We start from the raw sequence: 19524 nt of genomic DNA, 5'->3' as shown, positions 1-19524 counted from the left end.
TTTCTCATGAAGCAGTTACCAGACCCAATAGTTCTGTGTTTAATTACCACAAAGCTAATTGGGACAGGTATCAGCATCATATTGAGAATAATTTAAATCATGATTTTGTTTTAGAAACCAAAGCTGATATTGATTCAGCCTTGGAATCTTTAACTAATGCAATTTTGGATGCTAGGAATATTGCTATTCCTAAAGTCCAAGTCAAATTTGATTCTCCCATTATTGATGACGATCTTCAGCTTCTGATTCGTCTGAAAAATGTTCGCCGAAGACAGTATCAACGTTCTCGTGATCCTGCACTGAAGCGAATTCAAAAGATTTGCAAAAGGTTATTGACCACAGATTCACTCTCCTGCGAAATGAAAAGTTCGCAAGAGATGTCGAACAAATTAAACCTTATTCCAAACCTTTTGAAACTTTCAAAGGTTCTTAAGAAACCTCAAAACCCATCCCTTCTTTAAAAGATGGTGATAATATTCTATTAACTAATGGGGAAAAGCTCAAAACTTGCTCAGCAGTTTGAGAGTGCTCATAATTTCAACTTGAATGTTTTGAGTCCTATTGAAAATCAAATTTCAATAGAATTTCAGAATATTGTTGAACAAGAATTTTCATCAGATGAAGTTTTTAATACGGATCTGAATGAAATAAAATCTATTATCAAAAAATTTAAAAATATGAAAGCCCCTGGTGAGGATGGCATTTTTACATTTTAATTAAAAATTACCAGAAGCAACTTTAAGTAGCTTGGTCAAAATTTTCAACAAATGTTTTGATTTGGCATATTTTCCCAGTAGTTGGAAAAATGCCAAAGTAATTCCGATTTTGAAACCGGATAAAATCCTGCTGAAGCCTCAAGCTATCGGCCCATTAGTTTGCTTTCATCTATTAGTAAATTATTCGAAAGAATAATTCTTAATAGAATGATGACGCACATTAATGAAAATTCAATTTTCGCTGATGAGCAGTTTGATTTCGCCTTGGGCATTCAACTACTCATCAGTTGTTGAGAGTTTCAAATTTAATTCGAAGCAACAAATCTGAGGGCTATTCTACTGGCGCTGCTCTTCTAGACATAGAAAAAGCATTTGACAGTGTTTGGCATAAAGGTTTGATTGCGAAATTGAAAAGGTTTAATTTTCCGATTTATATCGTGAAAATTATTCAAAATTATTTGACGGATCGTACTCTGCAGGTATGTTATCAGAATAGCAAATCTGATCAACTACCTGTACGTGCTGGCGTCCCTCAAGGAAGCATTTTGGGTCCAATTTTATACAATATTTTTACTTCTGACTTGCCTGATTTGCCCCAGGATGTCAGAAATCACTTTTGCTGATGACACAAGCATCTCCGCCAAAGGCAGAAGCCTTCGTGTCATCACAAGAAGATTACAAAAGCTTGGATATTTTCAATTCTTATTTGAAAGAATGGAAAATTACTCCAAATGCTGCAAAAACTCAACTTATTATTTTCCCTCACAAACCAAGGGCTGATTTTCTTAAACCAAAAGTCATCACATTATAAAGATGAATGAGGTAAATTTAAAGTGGGAGGATCAAGTGAAATATCTTGGACTTGGTTTTGACAAAAACCTTACTTACAAGGATCACATTGAAAGTATCCAGGTTAAATGTAACAAATATATTAAATGTTTGTATCCACTTATAAACAGGAATTCTAGACTTTGTCTCAAGAATAAACTGTTAATTTATAAACAAATTTTCAGACCTGCCATGCTTTATGCTGTGCCGATCTGGACAAGCTGTTGCTTAACCAGGAAGAAAAAACTCAGAGGATTCAGAACAAAATTCTGAAAATGATTCTGAAACTTCCTCCCTGGTTCAGCACCAGTGAACTTCATCAATTAGCCGAAGTTGACACTTTGGATGTTATGTCCAATAAGATAATTGATGCATTTCGACAAAAATCATTGCAGTCTTCAGCTGCATTGATCCGCTCTTTATATAGTTTATAAGTTAGTTTTAAGGTATCCCTTTTCCTTTTGTACATGTAGGACCTCCTACATTTGAAATCACTGAATAGCGAAAGCTACAATATTTCATGAATAAATGAAAGTTGCTAGTATTTAAAATTGAGGTGAAAAGTCATCGTTTGTGATTGGACACTCAATAATATTTTAACTGAATGAATGTACATGGAAAAGAAATTTGAATAAATATAAATTTAAAAAAAAAAAAAAATATAGAAAATTAAAAGTTTGGATGAATAAAAAACATTTTGCCTAAGATTTCTTCAAAGTGTTGAAAGATCAAATTACCCCCAACATTTTAAAAATGCCGGTTTAAAATATTTTTTTTTTAAAACGCTTGGCATGATTCGAAGAGTTTATCTGATGAAATACCCTTATCAGCCAAACATAGTTCAATGTTTAAGATTCCAATTCTACAAAAAGATGCGATACAAAAAATGGGGATTAAGTCTCCCCACTCTCCCCTACATCTTTTATGTCAGAAAAAAGTGTAATTTTATCTCTGTAAATGTTTAATTTTACCACTTTTCTGGTGTAATGCCACTTTTTCAGTCTAAATTGAGGAAAAATTTCATCGTAAAAGAGGTAATATTCAACCTTCTAAAATTACAGCTTCCAAATTTCCATTATTTTTTTCTGTGTGAGTAATCCCGAAAATGAATTACAGCACAGAAAAAAAAGTTGAATTTTGGAATGTTGAAAATTTGGTAGGTTGAATATTACCTCTTTATTTGTGTAATATTACATAAAAAATGTGTAAAAATGTGAACCTGATGAATATTAATCAAAAACTGATGAAAATTCATCATTTTCTGGGGTAAAATTTATCATTTATTTTGCCACAAAATCTGTCACCATTTCCTAATGAATATTACCATCATTTTTTTTCTGTGAATAATTAAAGAGACGAGGCCTACTCTGCCACTGCATTGCATAAACCGAAGAGACAGATTCTATGAATGGACTACAAAATCCATAGGAAGAGGAAGTATGTGTGGGCACTGGACATACCATATCAAACGCTCTGACCAAAGTACTTATTTTATTTATTTGAAAATATTATTCACAGAAAAAAAAGTTGAATTTTGGAATGTTGAAAATATGGTAGGTTGAATATTACCTCTTTTTTTGAGTAATATTACACAAAAAATGTGTAAAAATGTGAACCTGATGAATATTCATCAAAAACTGATGAAAATTCATTATTTTCTGGGGTAAAATTAACCATTTTTTTCACACAGAATCTGTCACCATTTCCTGATGAATATTGCCATCATTTTTTTCTGTGTTCCTACGGTACACATCAACCAGAGCTTTTGTACCCAGATTTTTGTTACAGAAATTTTAGTATCTTTAAAAATACGGCTGCGATCGACATCCTTTAAATAACTGTCATCAAAGCTATTCACAACAAAGTTTAAGGCTATTTTTACAATCAGATTCTTGCAGGATTGGGTCCGTAAGTTTGACAAATTTGGAATAAGAAGACAACAACTTACACAGAAAAAAAAGTTGAATTTTGGAATGGTGAAAATTTGGTAGGTTGAATATTACCTCTTTTTTTGAATAATATTACATAAAAAATGTGTAAAAATGTGAACCTGATGAATATTAATCAAAAACTGATGAAAATTCATCATTTTCTGGGGTAAAATTCATCATTTTTTAGCCACAAAATCTGTCACCATTTCCTGATGAATATTACCATCATTTTTTTCTGTGTACTTGGTTGCTGTGCACCCTTAAACAGAAATAGCCCTTTGAATATTGATATTTAAGCAACACTTGTTGCTGTTGCCCTGTTTTGGGTCGTCTCAGCTCTCTAGTGATTTGGAAAATTCAAATATCAAAGATAAAAAGCAATCGGTAATGCAACAGACACTGAACCACTAAAATTTTGTTAAATGGGATCACATAACTCGAATTTTACGTAAAAAAAGATTAAAAGCAGATTTGCGAGAACGTTGAGAGTTGCAATAATGTTCATGAGCCCGCATTTAAAAACACAACAACAATAAAATAAAAAAAAAAAACAAATTTTGTAAGAGAATTTATAATTTTTTAAATTAGTTTTAAGTTTTGATGAGTTTCGGTAAAAACTAATGTTTTGTCAAGGTTGAATCTTTTTTCAGTATTATACTCCTTGAAACTAAATGCTACACAGAAAAAAAAGTTGGATTTTGGAATATTGAAAATTTGGTAGGTTGAATATTAACTATTTTTTTGAGTAATATTACATAAAAAATGCATATAAATGTGAACCTGATGAATATTCATCAAAAACTGATGAAAATTCGTCATTTTCTGGGGTAAAATTGATCATTTTTTTTGCCATAAAATCTGTCACCTTTCCTGATGAATATTACCAGCATTTTTTTTCTGTGCAGACAATCGATTGTAATTTTATAATAAAATAATAATTTCTTTAAATCCTTGAAAAATAATCTTTTTTGAAACATTCACGGACAAAAATTATGGTAATATTCAACAGGAAATGGTGACAGATTTTGTGTTAAAAAAATGTGTAATGTTACATCAGAAATTGGTAAATTTTCATCAGTTTCAGATGAATTTTCATCAGGTTCACATTTTACACATTTTTTGATAAATATTAATCAAAAATGAGGTAATATTCAACCAACCAAATTTTCAACATCCCAAAATTAAACTTTTTTTTGCTGCACTGAAATAAAAAAAAGTACCAAATTCCTAAATTCTAGGAATTTCGGCTCCATTTCTAATTTATTAATCCAAAAAACCCAATTACTAAATATGAAAAGGAGCCAACATTCCTAGAGTAAAGTAATTTGGTAGTTTTTTTTTATTTCAGTGTATGTTTCTAACACTCGCATCGGAAACAATTTACGACGGAAACTCGGAACAAGAAATTTGTTTCATTATCTAATTTTCAATTGTTGAGCTCGAATATGACTCCAACACTACTCTTAAGTGATTTAGAATTTTTAAGTCCAGGATTGCGGCCAAAATGGCATTCATAAAATATTGAAAAAGGCATTTGGTATGCTTACAGGAAATCAAGCACTCAAATTTTGTTAAAATTAGATCGCAGAAATCGAGTCTGGTGTTAAAGGCAGGAAAATTAAAAAAATACGGAAAACAATTTTGATCATGATTTGATTATCCAAACAAACATACCTTGGGATAGACAGCAAAAAAAAGTTGAATTTTGGAATGTTGAAAATTTGGTAGGTTGAATATTAATTCTTTTTTGAGCAATATTGCCGAAAAAATGTGTAAAAATGTGAACCTGATAAGTATTCACCAGAAACTAATGAAAATTCATTATTTTCTGATGTAAGATTACACATTTTTTGACAATAAATCTGTCATCATTGCCTGATGAATATTACCGTCATTTTTTTTCTGTGTAATCGAATCTCGAATGATCGAAAGTTCGGATAATCGATTGTATTTTAGTAACACTGTTTGAAATTATACTTAGTAGAGTAGAGCAAATATCAATCTTAAGGGCAAAGCGAAAATTTGTGATCATTTCGAGGTAATCTGAAGGCAGATTTATAAATCCCGCAAAATAATTCTACGAAGATCTCATGCATACTTTAAGCTCAGAGACAAAATCTTCATGGACTGTAGCTTCTGTGAAACATAATAATATTTAATATTATTAAAACTTGATTTCTTCATGGTCTTTGCTACAACGAGTCAAACAAATGTTAGAAAGAGTCTGTGAGATTTATGATGCCCTGTAAACCAAAAGTTATGCAAACGATTTCAAACCCCTTTTGAGGTAGTGCAAGATCATCAACTTGATTTATGTGTCATCGTAGTGATATACTGTGTTACCACATTTTCTATTTTCAGTACGATGATCATGTTCGCGATTGCTCAGTATGTACCCTTGCTTTCCCTACGATCATTTAGATCAGGGCGTTTTCTCCCTGCGCATATGCATAAACATAAGCAACATTAAGAAAGCGCCGCGTCCGCGTCCATCACTTGGAAAGAAAAAAGAGAGCAGCAGCAGCATTCCCAAATGAAGCATAAAGAAGCGATATGGTGGAGAAAGCTCGTCGGAAAAGAGAAATCAGAGCGCGCAGAAATGAGAAATCCGAGATTATGCTAAACCGACCAATGGATATCGAATTAAAAGAGGGCGGTGTCGAAAGGCGGTGATTGTATTGGTGAACTCGAATCTTTCGTGCGAGCGAGATGAAACGAGCGAGCGGAGCGAGAGGAGTGGATTATCGGCGCGAAGAGCGAGCCAAAGTGGAATCGCTAATGAGGGAGAAAGAGCGTTCGCGGGAGAGAATCACGGCGCTCTCTCGCGCGGATGGCGTGCTAATGTAAGTCAAAAAAAATATCGGTTTGATGTTATGTTAATTTATGCAGTAAATGCCGGTGTTAATTGGGTTCAAAAGAAAGATAAACACCACATTTTCAAGAAAAATGATGTTCGCAGTATTATTTTTAAATTGTTTGATTTGTCCAATGCGATAATTGGATTTGTAATTGACTGCAATCTATACAAAAATGTAAATACAGTCATAAATACAAAATTAACCATTTTATTTCGCCAATTTCCGCTACTCTAGCATCCCAATCAAAAGTTGTCGTAAAATCATTCATCCTGAGTAAAATGAAACGCCATCAGAGTACTATCTTATCGCAAAATGTTCAGAAGAGTAGTCAAAAGTCTCCAACTCTGAACTGATAAAAACAGCGCCCAAAAATAATGTGTCCCCTTACAAAAGGCAATCCAAACTCAATAAAAACAAAATTTGATTTTTAGTGCGAGTGGGCAATTTCCGGTCGGCAATAACCGAATCGGAAATTAAAATTTTGTTTCGTCACTTGGTTACCCAACATAGCGTTTTCACACGGCACTACCCTCTCGACCTAACCTCAAACTGGCGAACTGACTCAGGGAAAAATATTTATAAAGTTCGACCGGGCAGTTGAAGGCCAACGGATGATAACGCGGCCCAGGTGATTGGCAAGGGGCTGGTGGGGGGGATGGTCGAGATAAGATTAATGATTCTTTTTTTTTTTTTGGAGGAACGGTCGCGGGTGGAAATAAACAACTGAATTGGGGAGTACTGTGAGTGGATCGGATGATTTGGGTAATTTTGGGCGGAGATCATTTGCGAGCAATTCAGGTGGAAACTTATCTGATATGTAGACAGATAGGAGAGGGTCTTCCGTTTTGCAATTAGATTTGGCAATCGGACTTTGGCATTTGAGTTGTTGTTTTGCACAGATTACTCATGAGTTGTTTTGTGTCATTATTTGAGAAATAATAACACCAAAGGAAATATCAAAAATCCTAAACATTGCATAAAATAAATCGAAAGGGCAGTATTTGTTTCGTTGACAAGATAACAAAATATTACAATTTTTCTGGATTTGTTTCTTGATTTTGAACGGGACGGAAATCAAGAATTATTAAATTTGTTGATCAAATGTTGATGTTGATCAAAAAATTGTCACTCGATTATCGCGACATTGGCTGAACCGATTTTGTCTGTTTTGGCGTCATTCGATCCGTCTTAGGGTCCCATAAGTCGCTATCAAAAATTATGCAGTTTAGTTAAGTACTTCAAAAGTTATGCTAAAAAACGATTTTAACAAAAGTCCGGAAGATTGTAAGAAAACCCGTCATGCTATACATTTTCAGAAAGGTATTTAAAAGACTTTTCCAACGCGTTCAAGACATTGAAGATCTGACAAATCTATCAATAGTTATAAGCACTTAAGTGTTATTTATACGCTTTTCGGAGGCCGGATCTCAGATATGTTGATGAAAACGTTGTCCGCTGCCCTCAGAAAATAGGACAACGTCTTTTTGGTGAAGAAATGGCAAATAAAAAAAAGCACTCACCTAGCATTTTACTGAGATCGGCGTTGTGGAGATCTGGATTCTCGTCGGCGAGCTTCTTCCGCTCGACCTTGGCCCACACCATGAACGCGTTCATCGGTCGCCGGATGCGCGCTTCCTTGGCACTCTTGAGCGTCGAGTGGGGTCCCATCTTCCCCCCGGGACCCCCGTAGGCTTGCCGCTGGTGCAACACCCCGTAGTTGGAGGCACAAAATTCACTCTGATACGGTCCCGGAGCGAGCGTGTAGCCACCCCATCCACCGGGATCATCCTGGGGGAGGATCGTCGGTATGACGTCCTGATACGGCGAGTACTGACTCATCAGGGGTGAGTTCGACAGCAGCGGGGACTGCGAGTTCAGCAGGCCCGCGTTCGAGGGATGCAACGGCGAGTGGGACTGCATCAGCGGCGAGTGCATCATGCCGTTGCTGCCGCCGGCCGAGCCGAGCATTCCCGGACTCTGGGGGGCTAGCATACTGCCACTACCTCCGCCTCCGGGTAGCGGCGAACTGGCCTGTGATGACTGGTTCTGTTGACTCTGTTGCTGGTTTTGCTGTTGTTGTTGTTGCTGCATGTAGTCCTCGTATGATCGGTGGTAGCTCTGTTGGGCTGCCGACTGAGGATGCTGTGGTGAGCTGGAAGGTAGCGCAAAAAGAAAGAAAACACGTTTTAATCCAGTTGCAATTCAGCGGGAGGCTGGCGTAGATAAATCCATCGGCTTAGTAGGGTGTTTAAGGGTTGATTTTGAACAATTATAGGTTTTTGAAAAACGTACCATGCAATTTGAACACTTTGTTTGTGGTTCCCATTTACATGATTTTCGGAACTCTTTTCTCTCCGTGTATTTCAAATGTAATCCAATTTAAACGTAATAATGGTTGCGAACCCAAACTACATCCCTGAGTCATACTATGCTGCCCGTGAGCCGTGAGGCGCTACCGGGAGAGTTAGCTCGGATTAGCCTCCGCGCAGATAAGCACGGTGTGCAAATGTTAAGCCCGAGCCCAAGACGATGATGGTGATAACGTCGTGTGATGAGGTTCGATAAGAAACTCGCGGTGTGTGATGGTGGTGACAGGAAACGAGAAACGTTGCGAAAGATAACGCCAACCCAAACTGGGGCTCACAGGTGTAAATGAATTTAAATATTTATTAACGAGCCGGAGGATCACGGAGACGGGTGGGCTTACGAGTCCGCTGATAAGATAAGTCGGCTGAGCTCGCCAGGGATTCGGACGAGATCCGAAAGCAAATCTTTGAACAAGTGCTACCGTAAGTCGATTGTGTCAATAGTTTCGTCGTTCAATTAGCACCGGTTAGGCCCCCCTTCAAAATCCATTGTAAACCTTATAGTAATACACAGAGCATGACTGGTTCACGACCTGTACCGCGATTCGTTGGTCTCAGCTTCAGCTAACAGATTAAGGAACAAATGTAGACAACCCACCCACGAAAACAACAAGAAAATCATGATCTGCGGTAATTTGAAATCGATTACTGCCGGTGGCGGCTTTGGCCGGGAAACCTTCGTGACGTCCTATCAGAAATCAGAGCTTCTGGGTAACTCAGGCACCACAGCCCGTTGTGAACATCCCACCTGGTGGGTGGGGGAGGAGTTGATAACGAACCCGCGAGAAAAAAATAAATAAAAACAGTGAAAACATGACGTGCCCTGTGGAGTCACGGTCACGGCGGCAGCCAGCTCCGGGCAGAGATTTTTCTTACAATTGGTCATAATTCATTCCGTTTGCACCGTGGCGTGCATTCCTAGGCGATATTCCTGGCGCGACCGACCGGTTGCAGTTGCGGTGTGATGTCTTCAGAAGTTACCGGTCAGAAGTTTAACTTGTGAAATTTGAGCATGAGCATGTTTTGATTTCGCATTAAAATAGTACAATACTTCAAATTACAGGATGAAAACGTTATGGCATTATACAAATTGCCCTAAATAGCTAATTAAATTACATTAAATTAAGTTTGGTAAACAAAATAGATGTAATTGATTAAGGTCAATACGACTCTTCATAAAACTAACTTGTATGAATTAACCCTTCCGCACAGACAGTTGTGGGATAACTCATATTTTTTTAAGTCTTTAAAGAAATGATCTGATTAATCGTATAAATAGTACAAGCAGACGTGCATCCATCCTAACTCGTCTTTTAGAAGAACTTGTTAGGCATTTGGCGTAGATGATTCCCATAATGTTGTGCCAGTGTTTAGAGTACACTAATTATGCTAATCTTGAAGGCTCCCGAAGACCATGAGAGGCTATATTATAAACCAAGTGAGATATAGGGTAAGAACCGTTAAGTGCACTCAAAGAGCTTTTAAGATGTTCTTTATGAGCATATGATATACCTAAAGTCGTTTTTTTCCAATTACCCAATGTTTTCTACACATTATTCATGCTAAAACAAGAAGTTTTTAAATGGCAACAAGCATTACATTACTTTGAGTACAAGTAGTTTTTTTTTTGTTTTCTTTGGAATAATCTGATAATTCGAAAAAAATCAAGTGATTTAATTTGTCATTTAAGAATTTAAGATTGACCAGTTCTAACAAAACCAATCTAAAACAATCAAGTAAAATTGTTAACATGATTTGTAAATAATACTAAAAGTCGGAAAAAAGCTCCCTACTTTTAAAAGCACACGATTGAGTTTTCGGGGATAAAAATTCGAAAAAATGGTCAAAAATGGTCATAACTTTTTCAAAAATCTTTTTTGTAGAATACTGATAACTCGTGAAGAATACATGCAAACCCCCTATGTCTGTATATCAAAATTTTTGTTTTTGTCTGCTCTACAACTTTGTAGAACATTGTTACACTATTAAATGTAACCCAGCAAAGTTAGAAAAAATACGTAATTTTAAAATGAAAAATTTTGTTCTTAATAAAAAACGACCCTTCTGGGTTATTTCAGATTCAAAAAGTACATTAAATTTCCCATAAAATGACATGTCTCACGATTTTTGACAGTTGAGTAACGGGAAATGGCAGCGATTTTAAAACTATTTCTTAACTTTTTTATGAAAAATACGTTTTTTCGAAATTTTCAGTACGCCATCAAATCGGGCGCCTAATTTTACACAAAGTCCCTTTGACACCAAATTTCTATCTCTTCACGGTTGCGAGCTACAAATCACTGAAAAATGTGTCATAGTAAAAAACCAGAAAAATGAAAGGGGTCGTACCGCCCCACCGTCACGAAATATCGAAAAATGGACCTCGGATTCGTGATCAGGGACCAAAATTATCCCTTAAAGCAAAGTTTCACGAAAATCGAAAAGGGATCGGGGCAACTTTTTCCGATTTCGTGTGAGTTGGTGGAGAATTACCCATATTTTCTTCTGTTGTTTTTCATTGAGTACATAATAGGTGATTTTTTCTCTTTTTCGAACTGATACCTGTTATATTAAATTAATTTGGCTAAAACTTGATGAAAGAATTTAAATGTAATGGAATGTTTTCTTTTAAATTTATTATTGCATGCTATTTGAACAAAATATATTTTTTGATAAAAATCAGCTTTGTTGCAAAATAAAGCTGATTTTGATGCAGATTTTCATGTTCAACATTAAAATCTGCAACTGAGCAATTCTCTACAAAATCGGCCGATTTTGACCATTTTTATTATTTGTATTTTTTTTTATTTGGCTAATCTTTGTAGCGGCCTTCCCAATGACCAAAGAAGCTAAATTGTGTCAGTGAACCACCCATACAAGCCTCCATACAAGCCTCCATACAATTTTGGCTGCTGTCTATTTGGGTGCCCAGAAAAAATGACCCCCTGCTTCACAAGTGGAAAACTGTTTTTTGGGTTATTTTAAGCATCTGTGTAAATTTTGGGGGAAATTAGTTGGGATTAACCCATTGATTCTCGAGCCTAAAGATGATGAAAAAAAAAAATTCATAATTGACATTTTTAAATCGCTAATAACTTTTCAGGATTGAGATTTACACCTTTGCTATGTTCTACAAAGTTGTAGAGCATTAAATTTTCAATAAGAATCTCACTTTTGGGAATATTTGGATGGAAGTAGCGTGCTCTACAGACAAACCCGTAGTATCAAAGGGTAATTGTTGACCGATTTTGCTCATATTTGGCCAAGAGTCCTGAAATAGCTTAAGAAACAATAATCAGCTTGTGCAGCGAGGTTTTGAGAAAAAGTCCCATATTTTGGGCACCCTACTGACCATACAAAAATGGAACAAAAATGAAAAATCAGTTACTTTGAGTGAATTTTATGATCAATTTGGTGGCTTCGGCCAAGTTGTAGGTATTGTTGTGGACTATTGAGAAAAAAAGGTACACGGAAAAATAATTGCCGATTTTTTAAATAAACTCGATTTCCCAAAATACGTATTTTTTTATTTTCGAGATTTTTTTATGTTCTAATGGAAACCCCCCGCAAATTTTTAACCTAGAGAGAACAATGGCAAAAAAATCTGCCGCCGAAACATAAATATTTTTTTAAAAAAATAGTGATTTTTAGAAAAAATCAAAATTTTATACAAACAAAATTTTGATCTAATTTTTTGTATGTAAAATTGAATTTGCAATCGAAAAGTACATACAGTTTTTTTACTACCATGAGTGACCAATTTTTTTTAAAGTTCATTAAATTTACTATAAAATTGTCTAACAGACATTGAAGATTAGACCTCTGATTGCTGAGATAAAGCGGCTTAAAGAAAAAGAAACAGGAAAATTTAAGTTTTATAAGTCTTACCCAAACAACGCACCATTTTCTAATGTCGATATCTCAACAACTAATAGTCCGACTTTTAATGTTAAAACAAGAAACATTTGTGAAATTTTTCAATTCGTATATACAACTTTTTGGAAAACTAGAATTTTTCAGCACTCTTCGTATTATTCAAACTCTACAGAGCCTCGTTTGATAAAACAACTCGATATTTTTGAACTTAATTTTAGTAAAAAGTATGATATATTTGGGCATTAGTGTGGTTCAGGCCCCCTTGGAAATGCAAAAATGTCATCTAGACCGCTGCATTGTTGATAAAAACATTGTTCTATCTCCACAGAAGCTCCCCTGAAATTTTCAGCCAATTTGGTTCAGGTTTCGTCACAGCTCTTTAGCATTTAATTTTGTATGGGATTTGCATGGGGAATCTTCACTTTTTTCATTTTCTACCAGCATAAAATCTTCTATCGAACCAAACATCCTGAAACCTCAGATATATATCAAAAATAATATGGGGAACAACTTTCTAGAACATCCCGGGTTGATCTAAGCCGAACTGACTTAGTTATAAGTGGATTAAGCAAAGGTGTCGATGTTGTATTCTCCAAAGGGCCTCTTTCACCAAATTTTCATCTGAAGGCTCACTTTGATCAATGGCAAATCGTTTGACAACTTGTTTGTTGTTTATGTCAGAAGAAAAAAATTGGAATGGCGGTTTCAACTTCTGTGGAGCAAATTAATCAGTTTTCTTCCGTCTTTTCAGGTTTAATTTGAAGAAAAGCTTTTGGCCAGCGATGTACATAACTTGGAATCAATATCTAGAAAATGAAAAAAGTGAAGATTCCCCATGCAAATCCCATACAAAATTAAATGCTAAAGAGCTGTGACGAAACCTGAACCAAATTGGCTGAAAATTTCAGGGGAGCTTCTGTGGAGATAGAACAATGTTTTTATCAACAATGCAGCGGTCTAGATGACATTTTTGCATTTCCAAGGGGGCCTGAACCACACTATTGGGCATCTTGGTAATGCTCCAGTCGACAGAATTGAATTTTAGTAAATTCCGTGTCATCTCGTCAGCTTTTTTCATTGCATCAACTACAATTTTGAATAGTATTTTGATTTTTACTTAAGTTATTTTGATCATAAAAAATATTTAGATAAAGTTTCCAACATATTTTTAACAGTTGATTCTTGATTTTGTCTTAAGTATTTTACTCTGCAATTTTGATAATGTTTGCTATTCATAATTCAAGAGAATTCTGCTCAAACTCCAACTACCATCAACTCGACATGTAATTTTACCAACCAGCGCGCAATGAGCAACGAAGTCCAACAAGTCCACCGATAATAAACTGTCCAACGCTATAAATATGATTGCCTGTTTGTCACACACACAATCCGGCGATTTGTGATGAACGAGCGAATCGATCAGAAAATTGATGGCCAACGACTGTCGACGGCCTCGTGCTGAAATCTGATCATCAACGGCGACAAGTGAGTGTCCACGTGATAAAAAGCACAAGAGTGTGAAAAATTTGGTATCAACATCACATAATTTTCGATTGGCGGCGGCGGCAGGACAGCAAGTTTCATGTCCATCACACCAACGACCGACGACATAACCCGGGCAAGACTAAAAAAAGAGCGTTGAAGTTTGCGCTCGCGTATCGCTTAATGTCGATCATCAAAATGCCAACGGTTGACGTCTTTGAGTCTTGTCGCGAGGGGGAACAAGGACTCCGCAACCTGTGCGGATCGTTCAGACAGGATCTCAACACGAAAGCAACGACGGGGGGAAAAAAACCAAGTGAGATCAATAAAGAGAGTTAACAGGTTGAGTGGCGGTGGCGACGGCTGGCAAGAGTCGGGCCGACAGACGCCATTTTTCGGGCACACGATCGGCATATTAATTAGGAGTGGGGCCTGGGTTTGTAGGAACAGATCGTACAGGGAAAAGGTTTGAGGTGGAGTGATATGCGTATTTGGCGTTCGAAAGAAACGCCGGCGAAAAGTGATCAATTTTGGCGAATGTCGCCTCAGGGATACAGCCAAGTCTAGATTTGTTTTTCAAAATAACCATCAGCCTGAAAATTAATTATCCATAATCTCATAAAATACAAGGATCGACTGTAAAATTAATTAATTTCATTACTTGAGAAACGTTAAAGAAGGAATTTAATTAATTTTGTTCTCTGTCGTCTTAAGTTACACCCTCTGCTATTGCCAAATCGCCAGCCAAGTGCCATTAACGCTAACGAATTTATTACAACGGTTTCATCACTTCGGAACCCGATGAGCAGCCAGTTCCACTCTTCCAATTCAGCTGCATCAAGGAATGGGGCTTTCGAACCAAAAGTAAAAAACCAACAGCGAACCAACGACTTACTTATCAGTGTTTACGATGCCGAGGACTCCGAAGAATTCGAGAGCAAATATTTCAACGTGCTGCCGCACTCCTCCAAAAGTCAAGTGTGCACGTCATACCGTAACAGGTTCCAAACAAGGGGGTTCGCGCGGAGACCACGCGGAGGAACAGGGTATCATCATCGTGACTTATGATGACGATACATACCTGGACGTGTGCGGCGAAGCACCGTCTTTTTTGTGCTGAAGCTTTTTCAAGCAAAAACCTAAGACCAGAACAGGTTGCTGCTTCATCCAAAGGGTCTTCCAAGCCACAACCGTGTCGTACAGCGATCGAAGCTCCCCCCTATCAAAGTGTCCAATCAAAAGCAATCTTGTTAAATTGATTCCCTCCGGACTCTGGACGTTCCGCACGAAAAAAGGGGGGCTTACACGACTCTTGGCATTAGATAACAATTTGTGATTCTGTTTACATAGTTTTTAATTGATGTTGTGTCATCTCTTTATCACCGGGCTTTGGGGGCAGCGCAGTGGTTGTTATCACTCTTGTTGGCCTGGATGGATCCCCGAAAAAACACGTGTTAGCATACAGTTTTTCGGGGGCTACTGGTTTTTCGAAGTAGCTGTGTTGGCAGAGTGTGAATACAAACACTGGCGATAAGATGTTACACAAGAGGCAAAACGTTTGGAGATATCATTTTATGTGGCGCTGGGGCATAAGTTGAACTACTTGATATTGGTTGATGAATGAGGGCCCTGTGGCACTTTGATAGCAATATAAGGTAGTCAAAAACACTATCTGTGGCTGGTGAACCAAATTTAAATCATTGCTGATGGAATGATTTTCTTGAAATTTTCAAATAACTCCAAATTATTGTAATTATTTTGATAAATAAAACAGCGAAATATCAACATTTTGGTACATGTCCATATACGATGGCAACATTTTTTAAATGTATCTTAAACACAGTTTTTTTTATCGATTTTGGTTGTCTTGTAGATATAGCTTAGGACTTCTCATAAACAGATTATTATCAATTTACACATTTTAAAAGATACAAATGCACTCAACTTCGACCTCATGAAATGTAAGGAATGATTTCAAAAATTTTAAATATTGTTAATCGAAACACCAGAAAACTTCACGATAGTTTAACTTTTTGACATCGAAAATCGAGCTGCTGAGTTATCGTCCCTCAAACTATTGGTCCAGTCTTCAATGCACTTGATACAAATTCATAGACAATTTTCTGATCTTTTCGAAAACAATATTTTCAGAGATGGTCAAGCTTGGTCATGATTCCTACAGGTCACGCATTTAAAAAAAATAGTGGCTTTTATTTGAAAACGGTGCACGATACCAAAATTTCTGTAAAATACTTTTCGACTCCAAATTTCATTTCAGCAATTCCTCACGAAAACAGCATGATTCGAAAAAAAGTTCTCCGATCGGGTTCAAAATTTTTCTGGGGGTTCCTTAGCCGAAATAATTAGACCCGTATTTTTTTTTTTGTTTGGCCATTAGGATGACATACGCCGTGTTAGGGTGGTCCAAAAAATTGCAATTTTCGTCATTTTTCGCAAAAAAACATATTTAAAAAAAAAATCATCACTCCGCGCCATTTCATCCGATGTTAGCTGTCTTAGACGCAAAAGAAAGGTGATTAGTTTGGCTATTTAGGAAAAATAGTAAAAAGTTTCAAAAATCTAGCTTAACATTTGAAAAGGTCGTATGAAAACTTAAAATGCTGTTTTGAAGGTCTCGGGACCAAAGAGCCTATGTCTGAAAATATTTTTATCGGATTCCTCGGAAAATTTCACATAACATATCAAAAAATGGTGAAGTTATGTTTTCGATACTCTGAGATATGATTTTTTGAAAATAAAAACTGGGTTTTTCGACGCGCCACGCGCAAAACTGGAAAATTTACGAAAACGAAAAAAGTCGAGTTTTTTTCACTAAAACTGTGATAACTTGTAAGTCAGCGATGACCTATACATGTTAGGGTACCAAAAGTTGCGTATTTCAATTACGAAAATTTCGGTACCCCAAAATGTATAGTAAAAAAAAAAGTAAATCTTTCCCAGTTCCTGAGGGGAACACCCTTGAAGAGTATCGGGGCCGGCATTTACAAAGCGGATTCAGTGGCAGTTTCATTCTCAACTTAATGTTAACGTGTTAAGGTTAATGTTAACATTCCATAGGTCGCCTCCCTAAGGTGTCATAAGGTGTCATAAGGTCCAGTTTGTGACGATACACTACCTTCCCTTTACTAAGCAATCGATTCCAGAAGGGAAAAGATCACCAGTTGTGTTGGTCCGAGCCGGGATTTGAACCCCGATCTACCGCTTACGAGGCGGAAGCGTTACCACTGGGCAACGTGGTTACGTATAGGTCATCGCTGAAATGTTCAAGTTATCGCAGTTTAAGTGAAAAAAAGATTTTATCCGTTTTCGTAAATTTTCCATTTTTGCGCGTGGCGCGTTGAAAAACCCAGTTTTTATTTTCAAAAAATCGTATCTCAGAGTATCGAAAACAAAACTTCACCATTTTTTGATATGTTATGTAAAATTTTCCGAGGAATCCGATAAAAATATTTTCAGACATAAGCTCTTTGGTCCCGAGACCTTCAAAACAGCTTTTTTAAGTTTTCATACGACCTTTTCAAATGTTAAGCTAGATTTTTGGAATTTCTAACAATTTTTTTTAAATAGCCAAACTAATCAACTTTCTTTTGCGTCTAAGACAGCTAAAATCGGATGAAATGGTGCGGAGTTATGATTTTTTGAAAAATGTGTTTTTTTTGCGAAAAATGACGAAAATTGCAAGTTTTCGGACCACCCTAATACGGCGTATGTCATCCTAATGACCAAACAAAAAAAATACGGGTCTAATCATTCTGGCCAAGGAACCCCCAGAAAAATTTTGAGCCCGATCGGAGAACTTTTTTTTCGAATCATGCTGTTTTCGTGGGGAATTGAATTCTTATTGGGCATTTTTTGTTATTTAAAACATATCCAAAAACAAGAGGTTTGGGTGACTCACCACACAAAATCTTCGGACGCCTAGAAATGAGCAGAAACTTGCAACAGAGCCCACAAAAGACCCGGGGGTCGTTAAAGTGGATTGCTTTGCTTTGCTTTTTGCCAAAAACAAGATTGTTCAGAAATTGCTATTTTGCGCAAATATTTTTTGTGTGTGAAAAGCCGAAACAAAAAATGGATAATTTATTAAGAATGTAATTATTTTTATCTGAGAAGGTCTTTTTCTATGACCAAAGAAGACATTTTGCATCATTAGATCGTCCATACAGCAGCTGTACAAATAAAAGAAGCTATCAACATAATCCAAAATCTGTGTCTTATAAAGAAATTTATTGATCGAGTTGGTGTCTTGGGCAAGGTACACACAAAGTTTCATTCAAATAAAAAAATACAACCATAAAGTGCATTATTTTAAGTCTCACAATCATTTATGTTTCATATTTTTTATTTTTATGTGACATTTTGATGTTTTTTTCCTTTGCAAGAAATTTATTTTAATCTCTACAAATTCAAATAATAAAAAAAAACATAGTATTTGAAAACCAAGTTTGCGAATTGTGAATTTGATTTTACATTTTGAACATAAAATCAGAAATCCTTCGACTTTATTGCTAATTTTTCTAAAATCAAAAAAATTGGCAACACTTTCAAATGAATTTTGACCAACCTCCCAGTGAGAAGTTGGCTCGAGCTTCGAGTCGTTTTGGGTTTTGAAATATTTGAATAACTTACGCCCTTCTCAAATGTCATTTTCGAGTGTAACTGGCTCCATATACGCAATATTGGGGAAATATACCCATTTTAAGCCTGATGCTGGATAATGTGGAGTGTTCCTTGAAATTTACTGAAACCAAGTACACCAACGAGTAGAGCAACTTTTTGTGAACATTTCTGTTTATTTTGACTTTTATTAAAAAAGTTCTACTATTCCTTTTACAAAAAAAAATCCCAAATGCATTTTAATCAAACGAGAATACATTGGTCAACGCCCATTTTTCTATTTTCAGCTTAGTTTTATTTTACTTCCAGCGCTCTTTTGGGTTTGCTTAGTGCTGCCAAAATTGATGAAATTTTAAGCGAACACTCACGAAAAGTAGCATTTATAGAGAAAATTTCTTGGCATCACTAGCTCACTCCAGCGCTTGCTGGTGGTATTGGTGACCAGCCTTTGTTCTTTATTTGCCTTCGTTTCTCGCTCGGATGTCTTCAGCCTTCGATTGGAATGGGTCGTCAAAATTCAAGCGTCAAAAGACTTGACGCGTTTGTTATTTTGATGGCGCTTGCTAATTATTTACATGTTCCGGGAATATTTTTCAAGTCAGTGACTAACTAATGTGCAAAAGAACATGTTGCCGGTAGTTGGAAGCAATTTATATCTTAAGCGCTTTGAAATCGTTAGCGCAAGGGAAAAGATATTGATGGCGTCTTTCGTTAAGCCTCTCATCTTGCGTGTGGATGTGTGAGCCAACAAAATGATGAGAAATGGAAATAGAAATTATGATCAAAATTGCATTTAATTTGATTGTTTGGCCAGTAAATGGCATACATT

General features: G+C 36.3%; 1 protein-coding gene across 1 annotated transcript in view; it reads right to left on the bottom strand.

Moving 5' to 3' along the window:
• The window catches only part of LOC6045060 (putative transcription factor SOX-15), a 111419-nt gene that overhangs the window by 44019 nt on the left and 47876 nt on the right, over positions 1-19524 (bottom strand). Inside the window, exon 2 of the mRNA XM_038252635.1 lies at positions 7854-8485. Within this exon, the coding sequence (XP_038108563.1) occupies positions 7854-8485 (632 nt within the window). The remainder of the gene's footprint in view (positions 1-7853; positions 8486-19524) is intronic.

The sequence above is a fragment of the Culex quinquefasciatus genome, chromosome 2 (assembly GCF_015732765.1).
Source record: "Culex quinquefasciatus strain JHB chromosome 2, VPISU_Cqui_1.0_pri_paternal, whole genome shotgun sequence".
In the NCBI taxonomy this organism is placed as follows: domain Eukaryota; kingdom Metazoa; phylum Arthropoda; class Insecta; order Diptera; family Culicidae; genus Culex; species Culex quinquefasciatus.
This window is presented reverse-complemented; position numbering and strand designations above follow the sequence as displayed.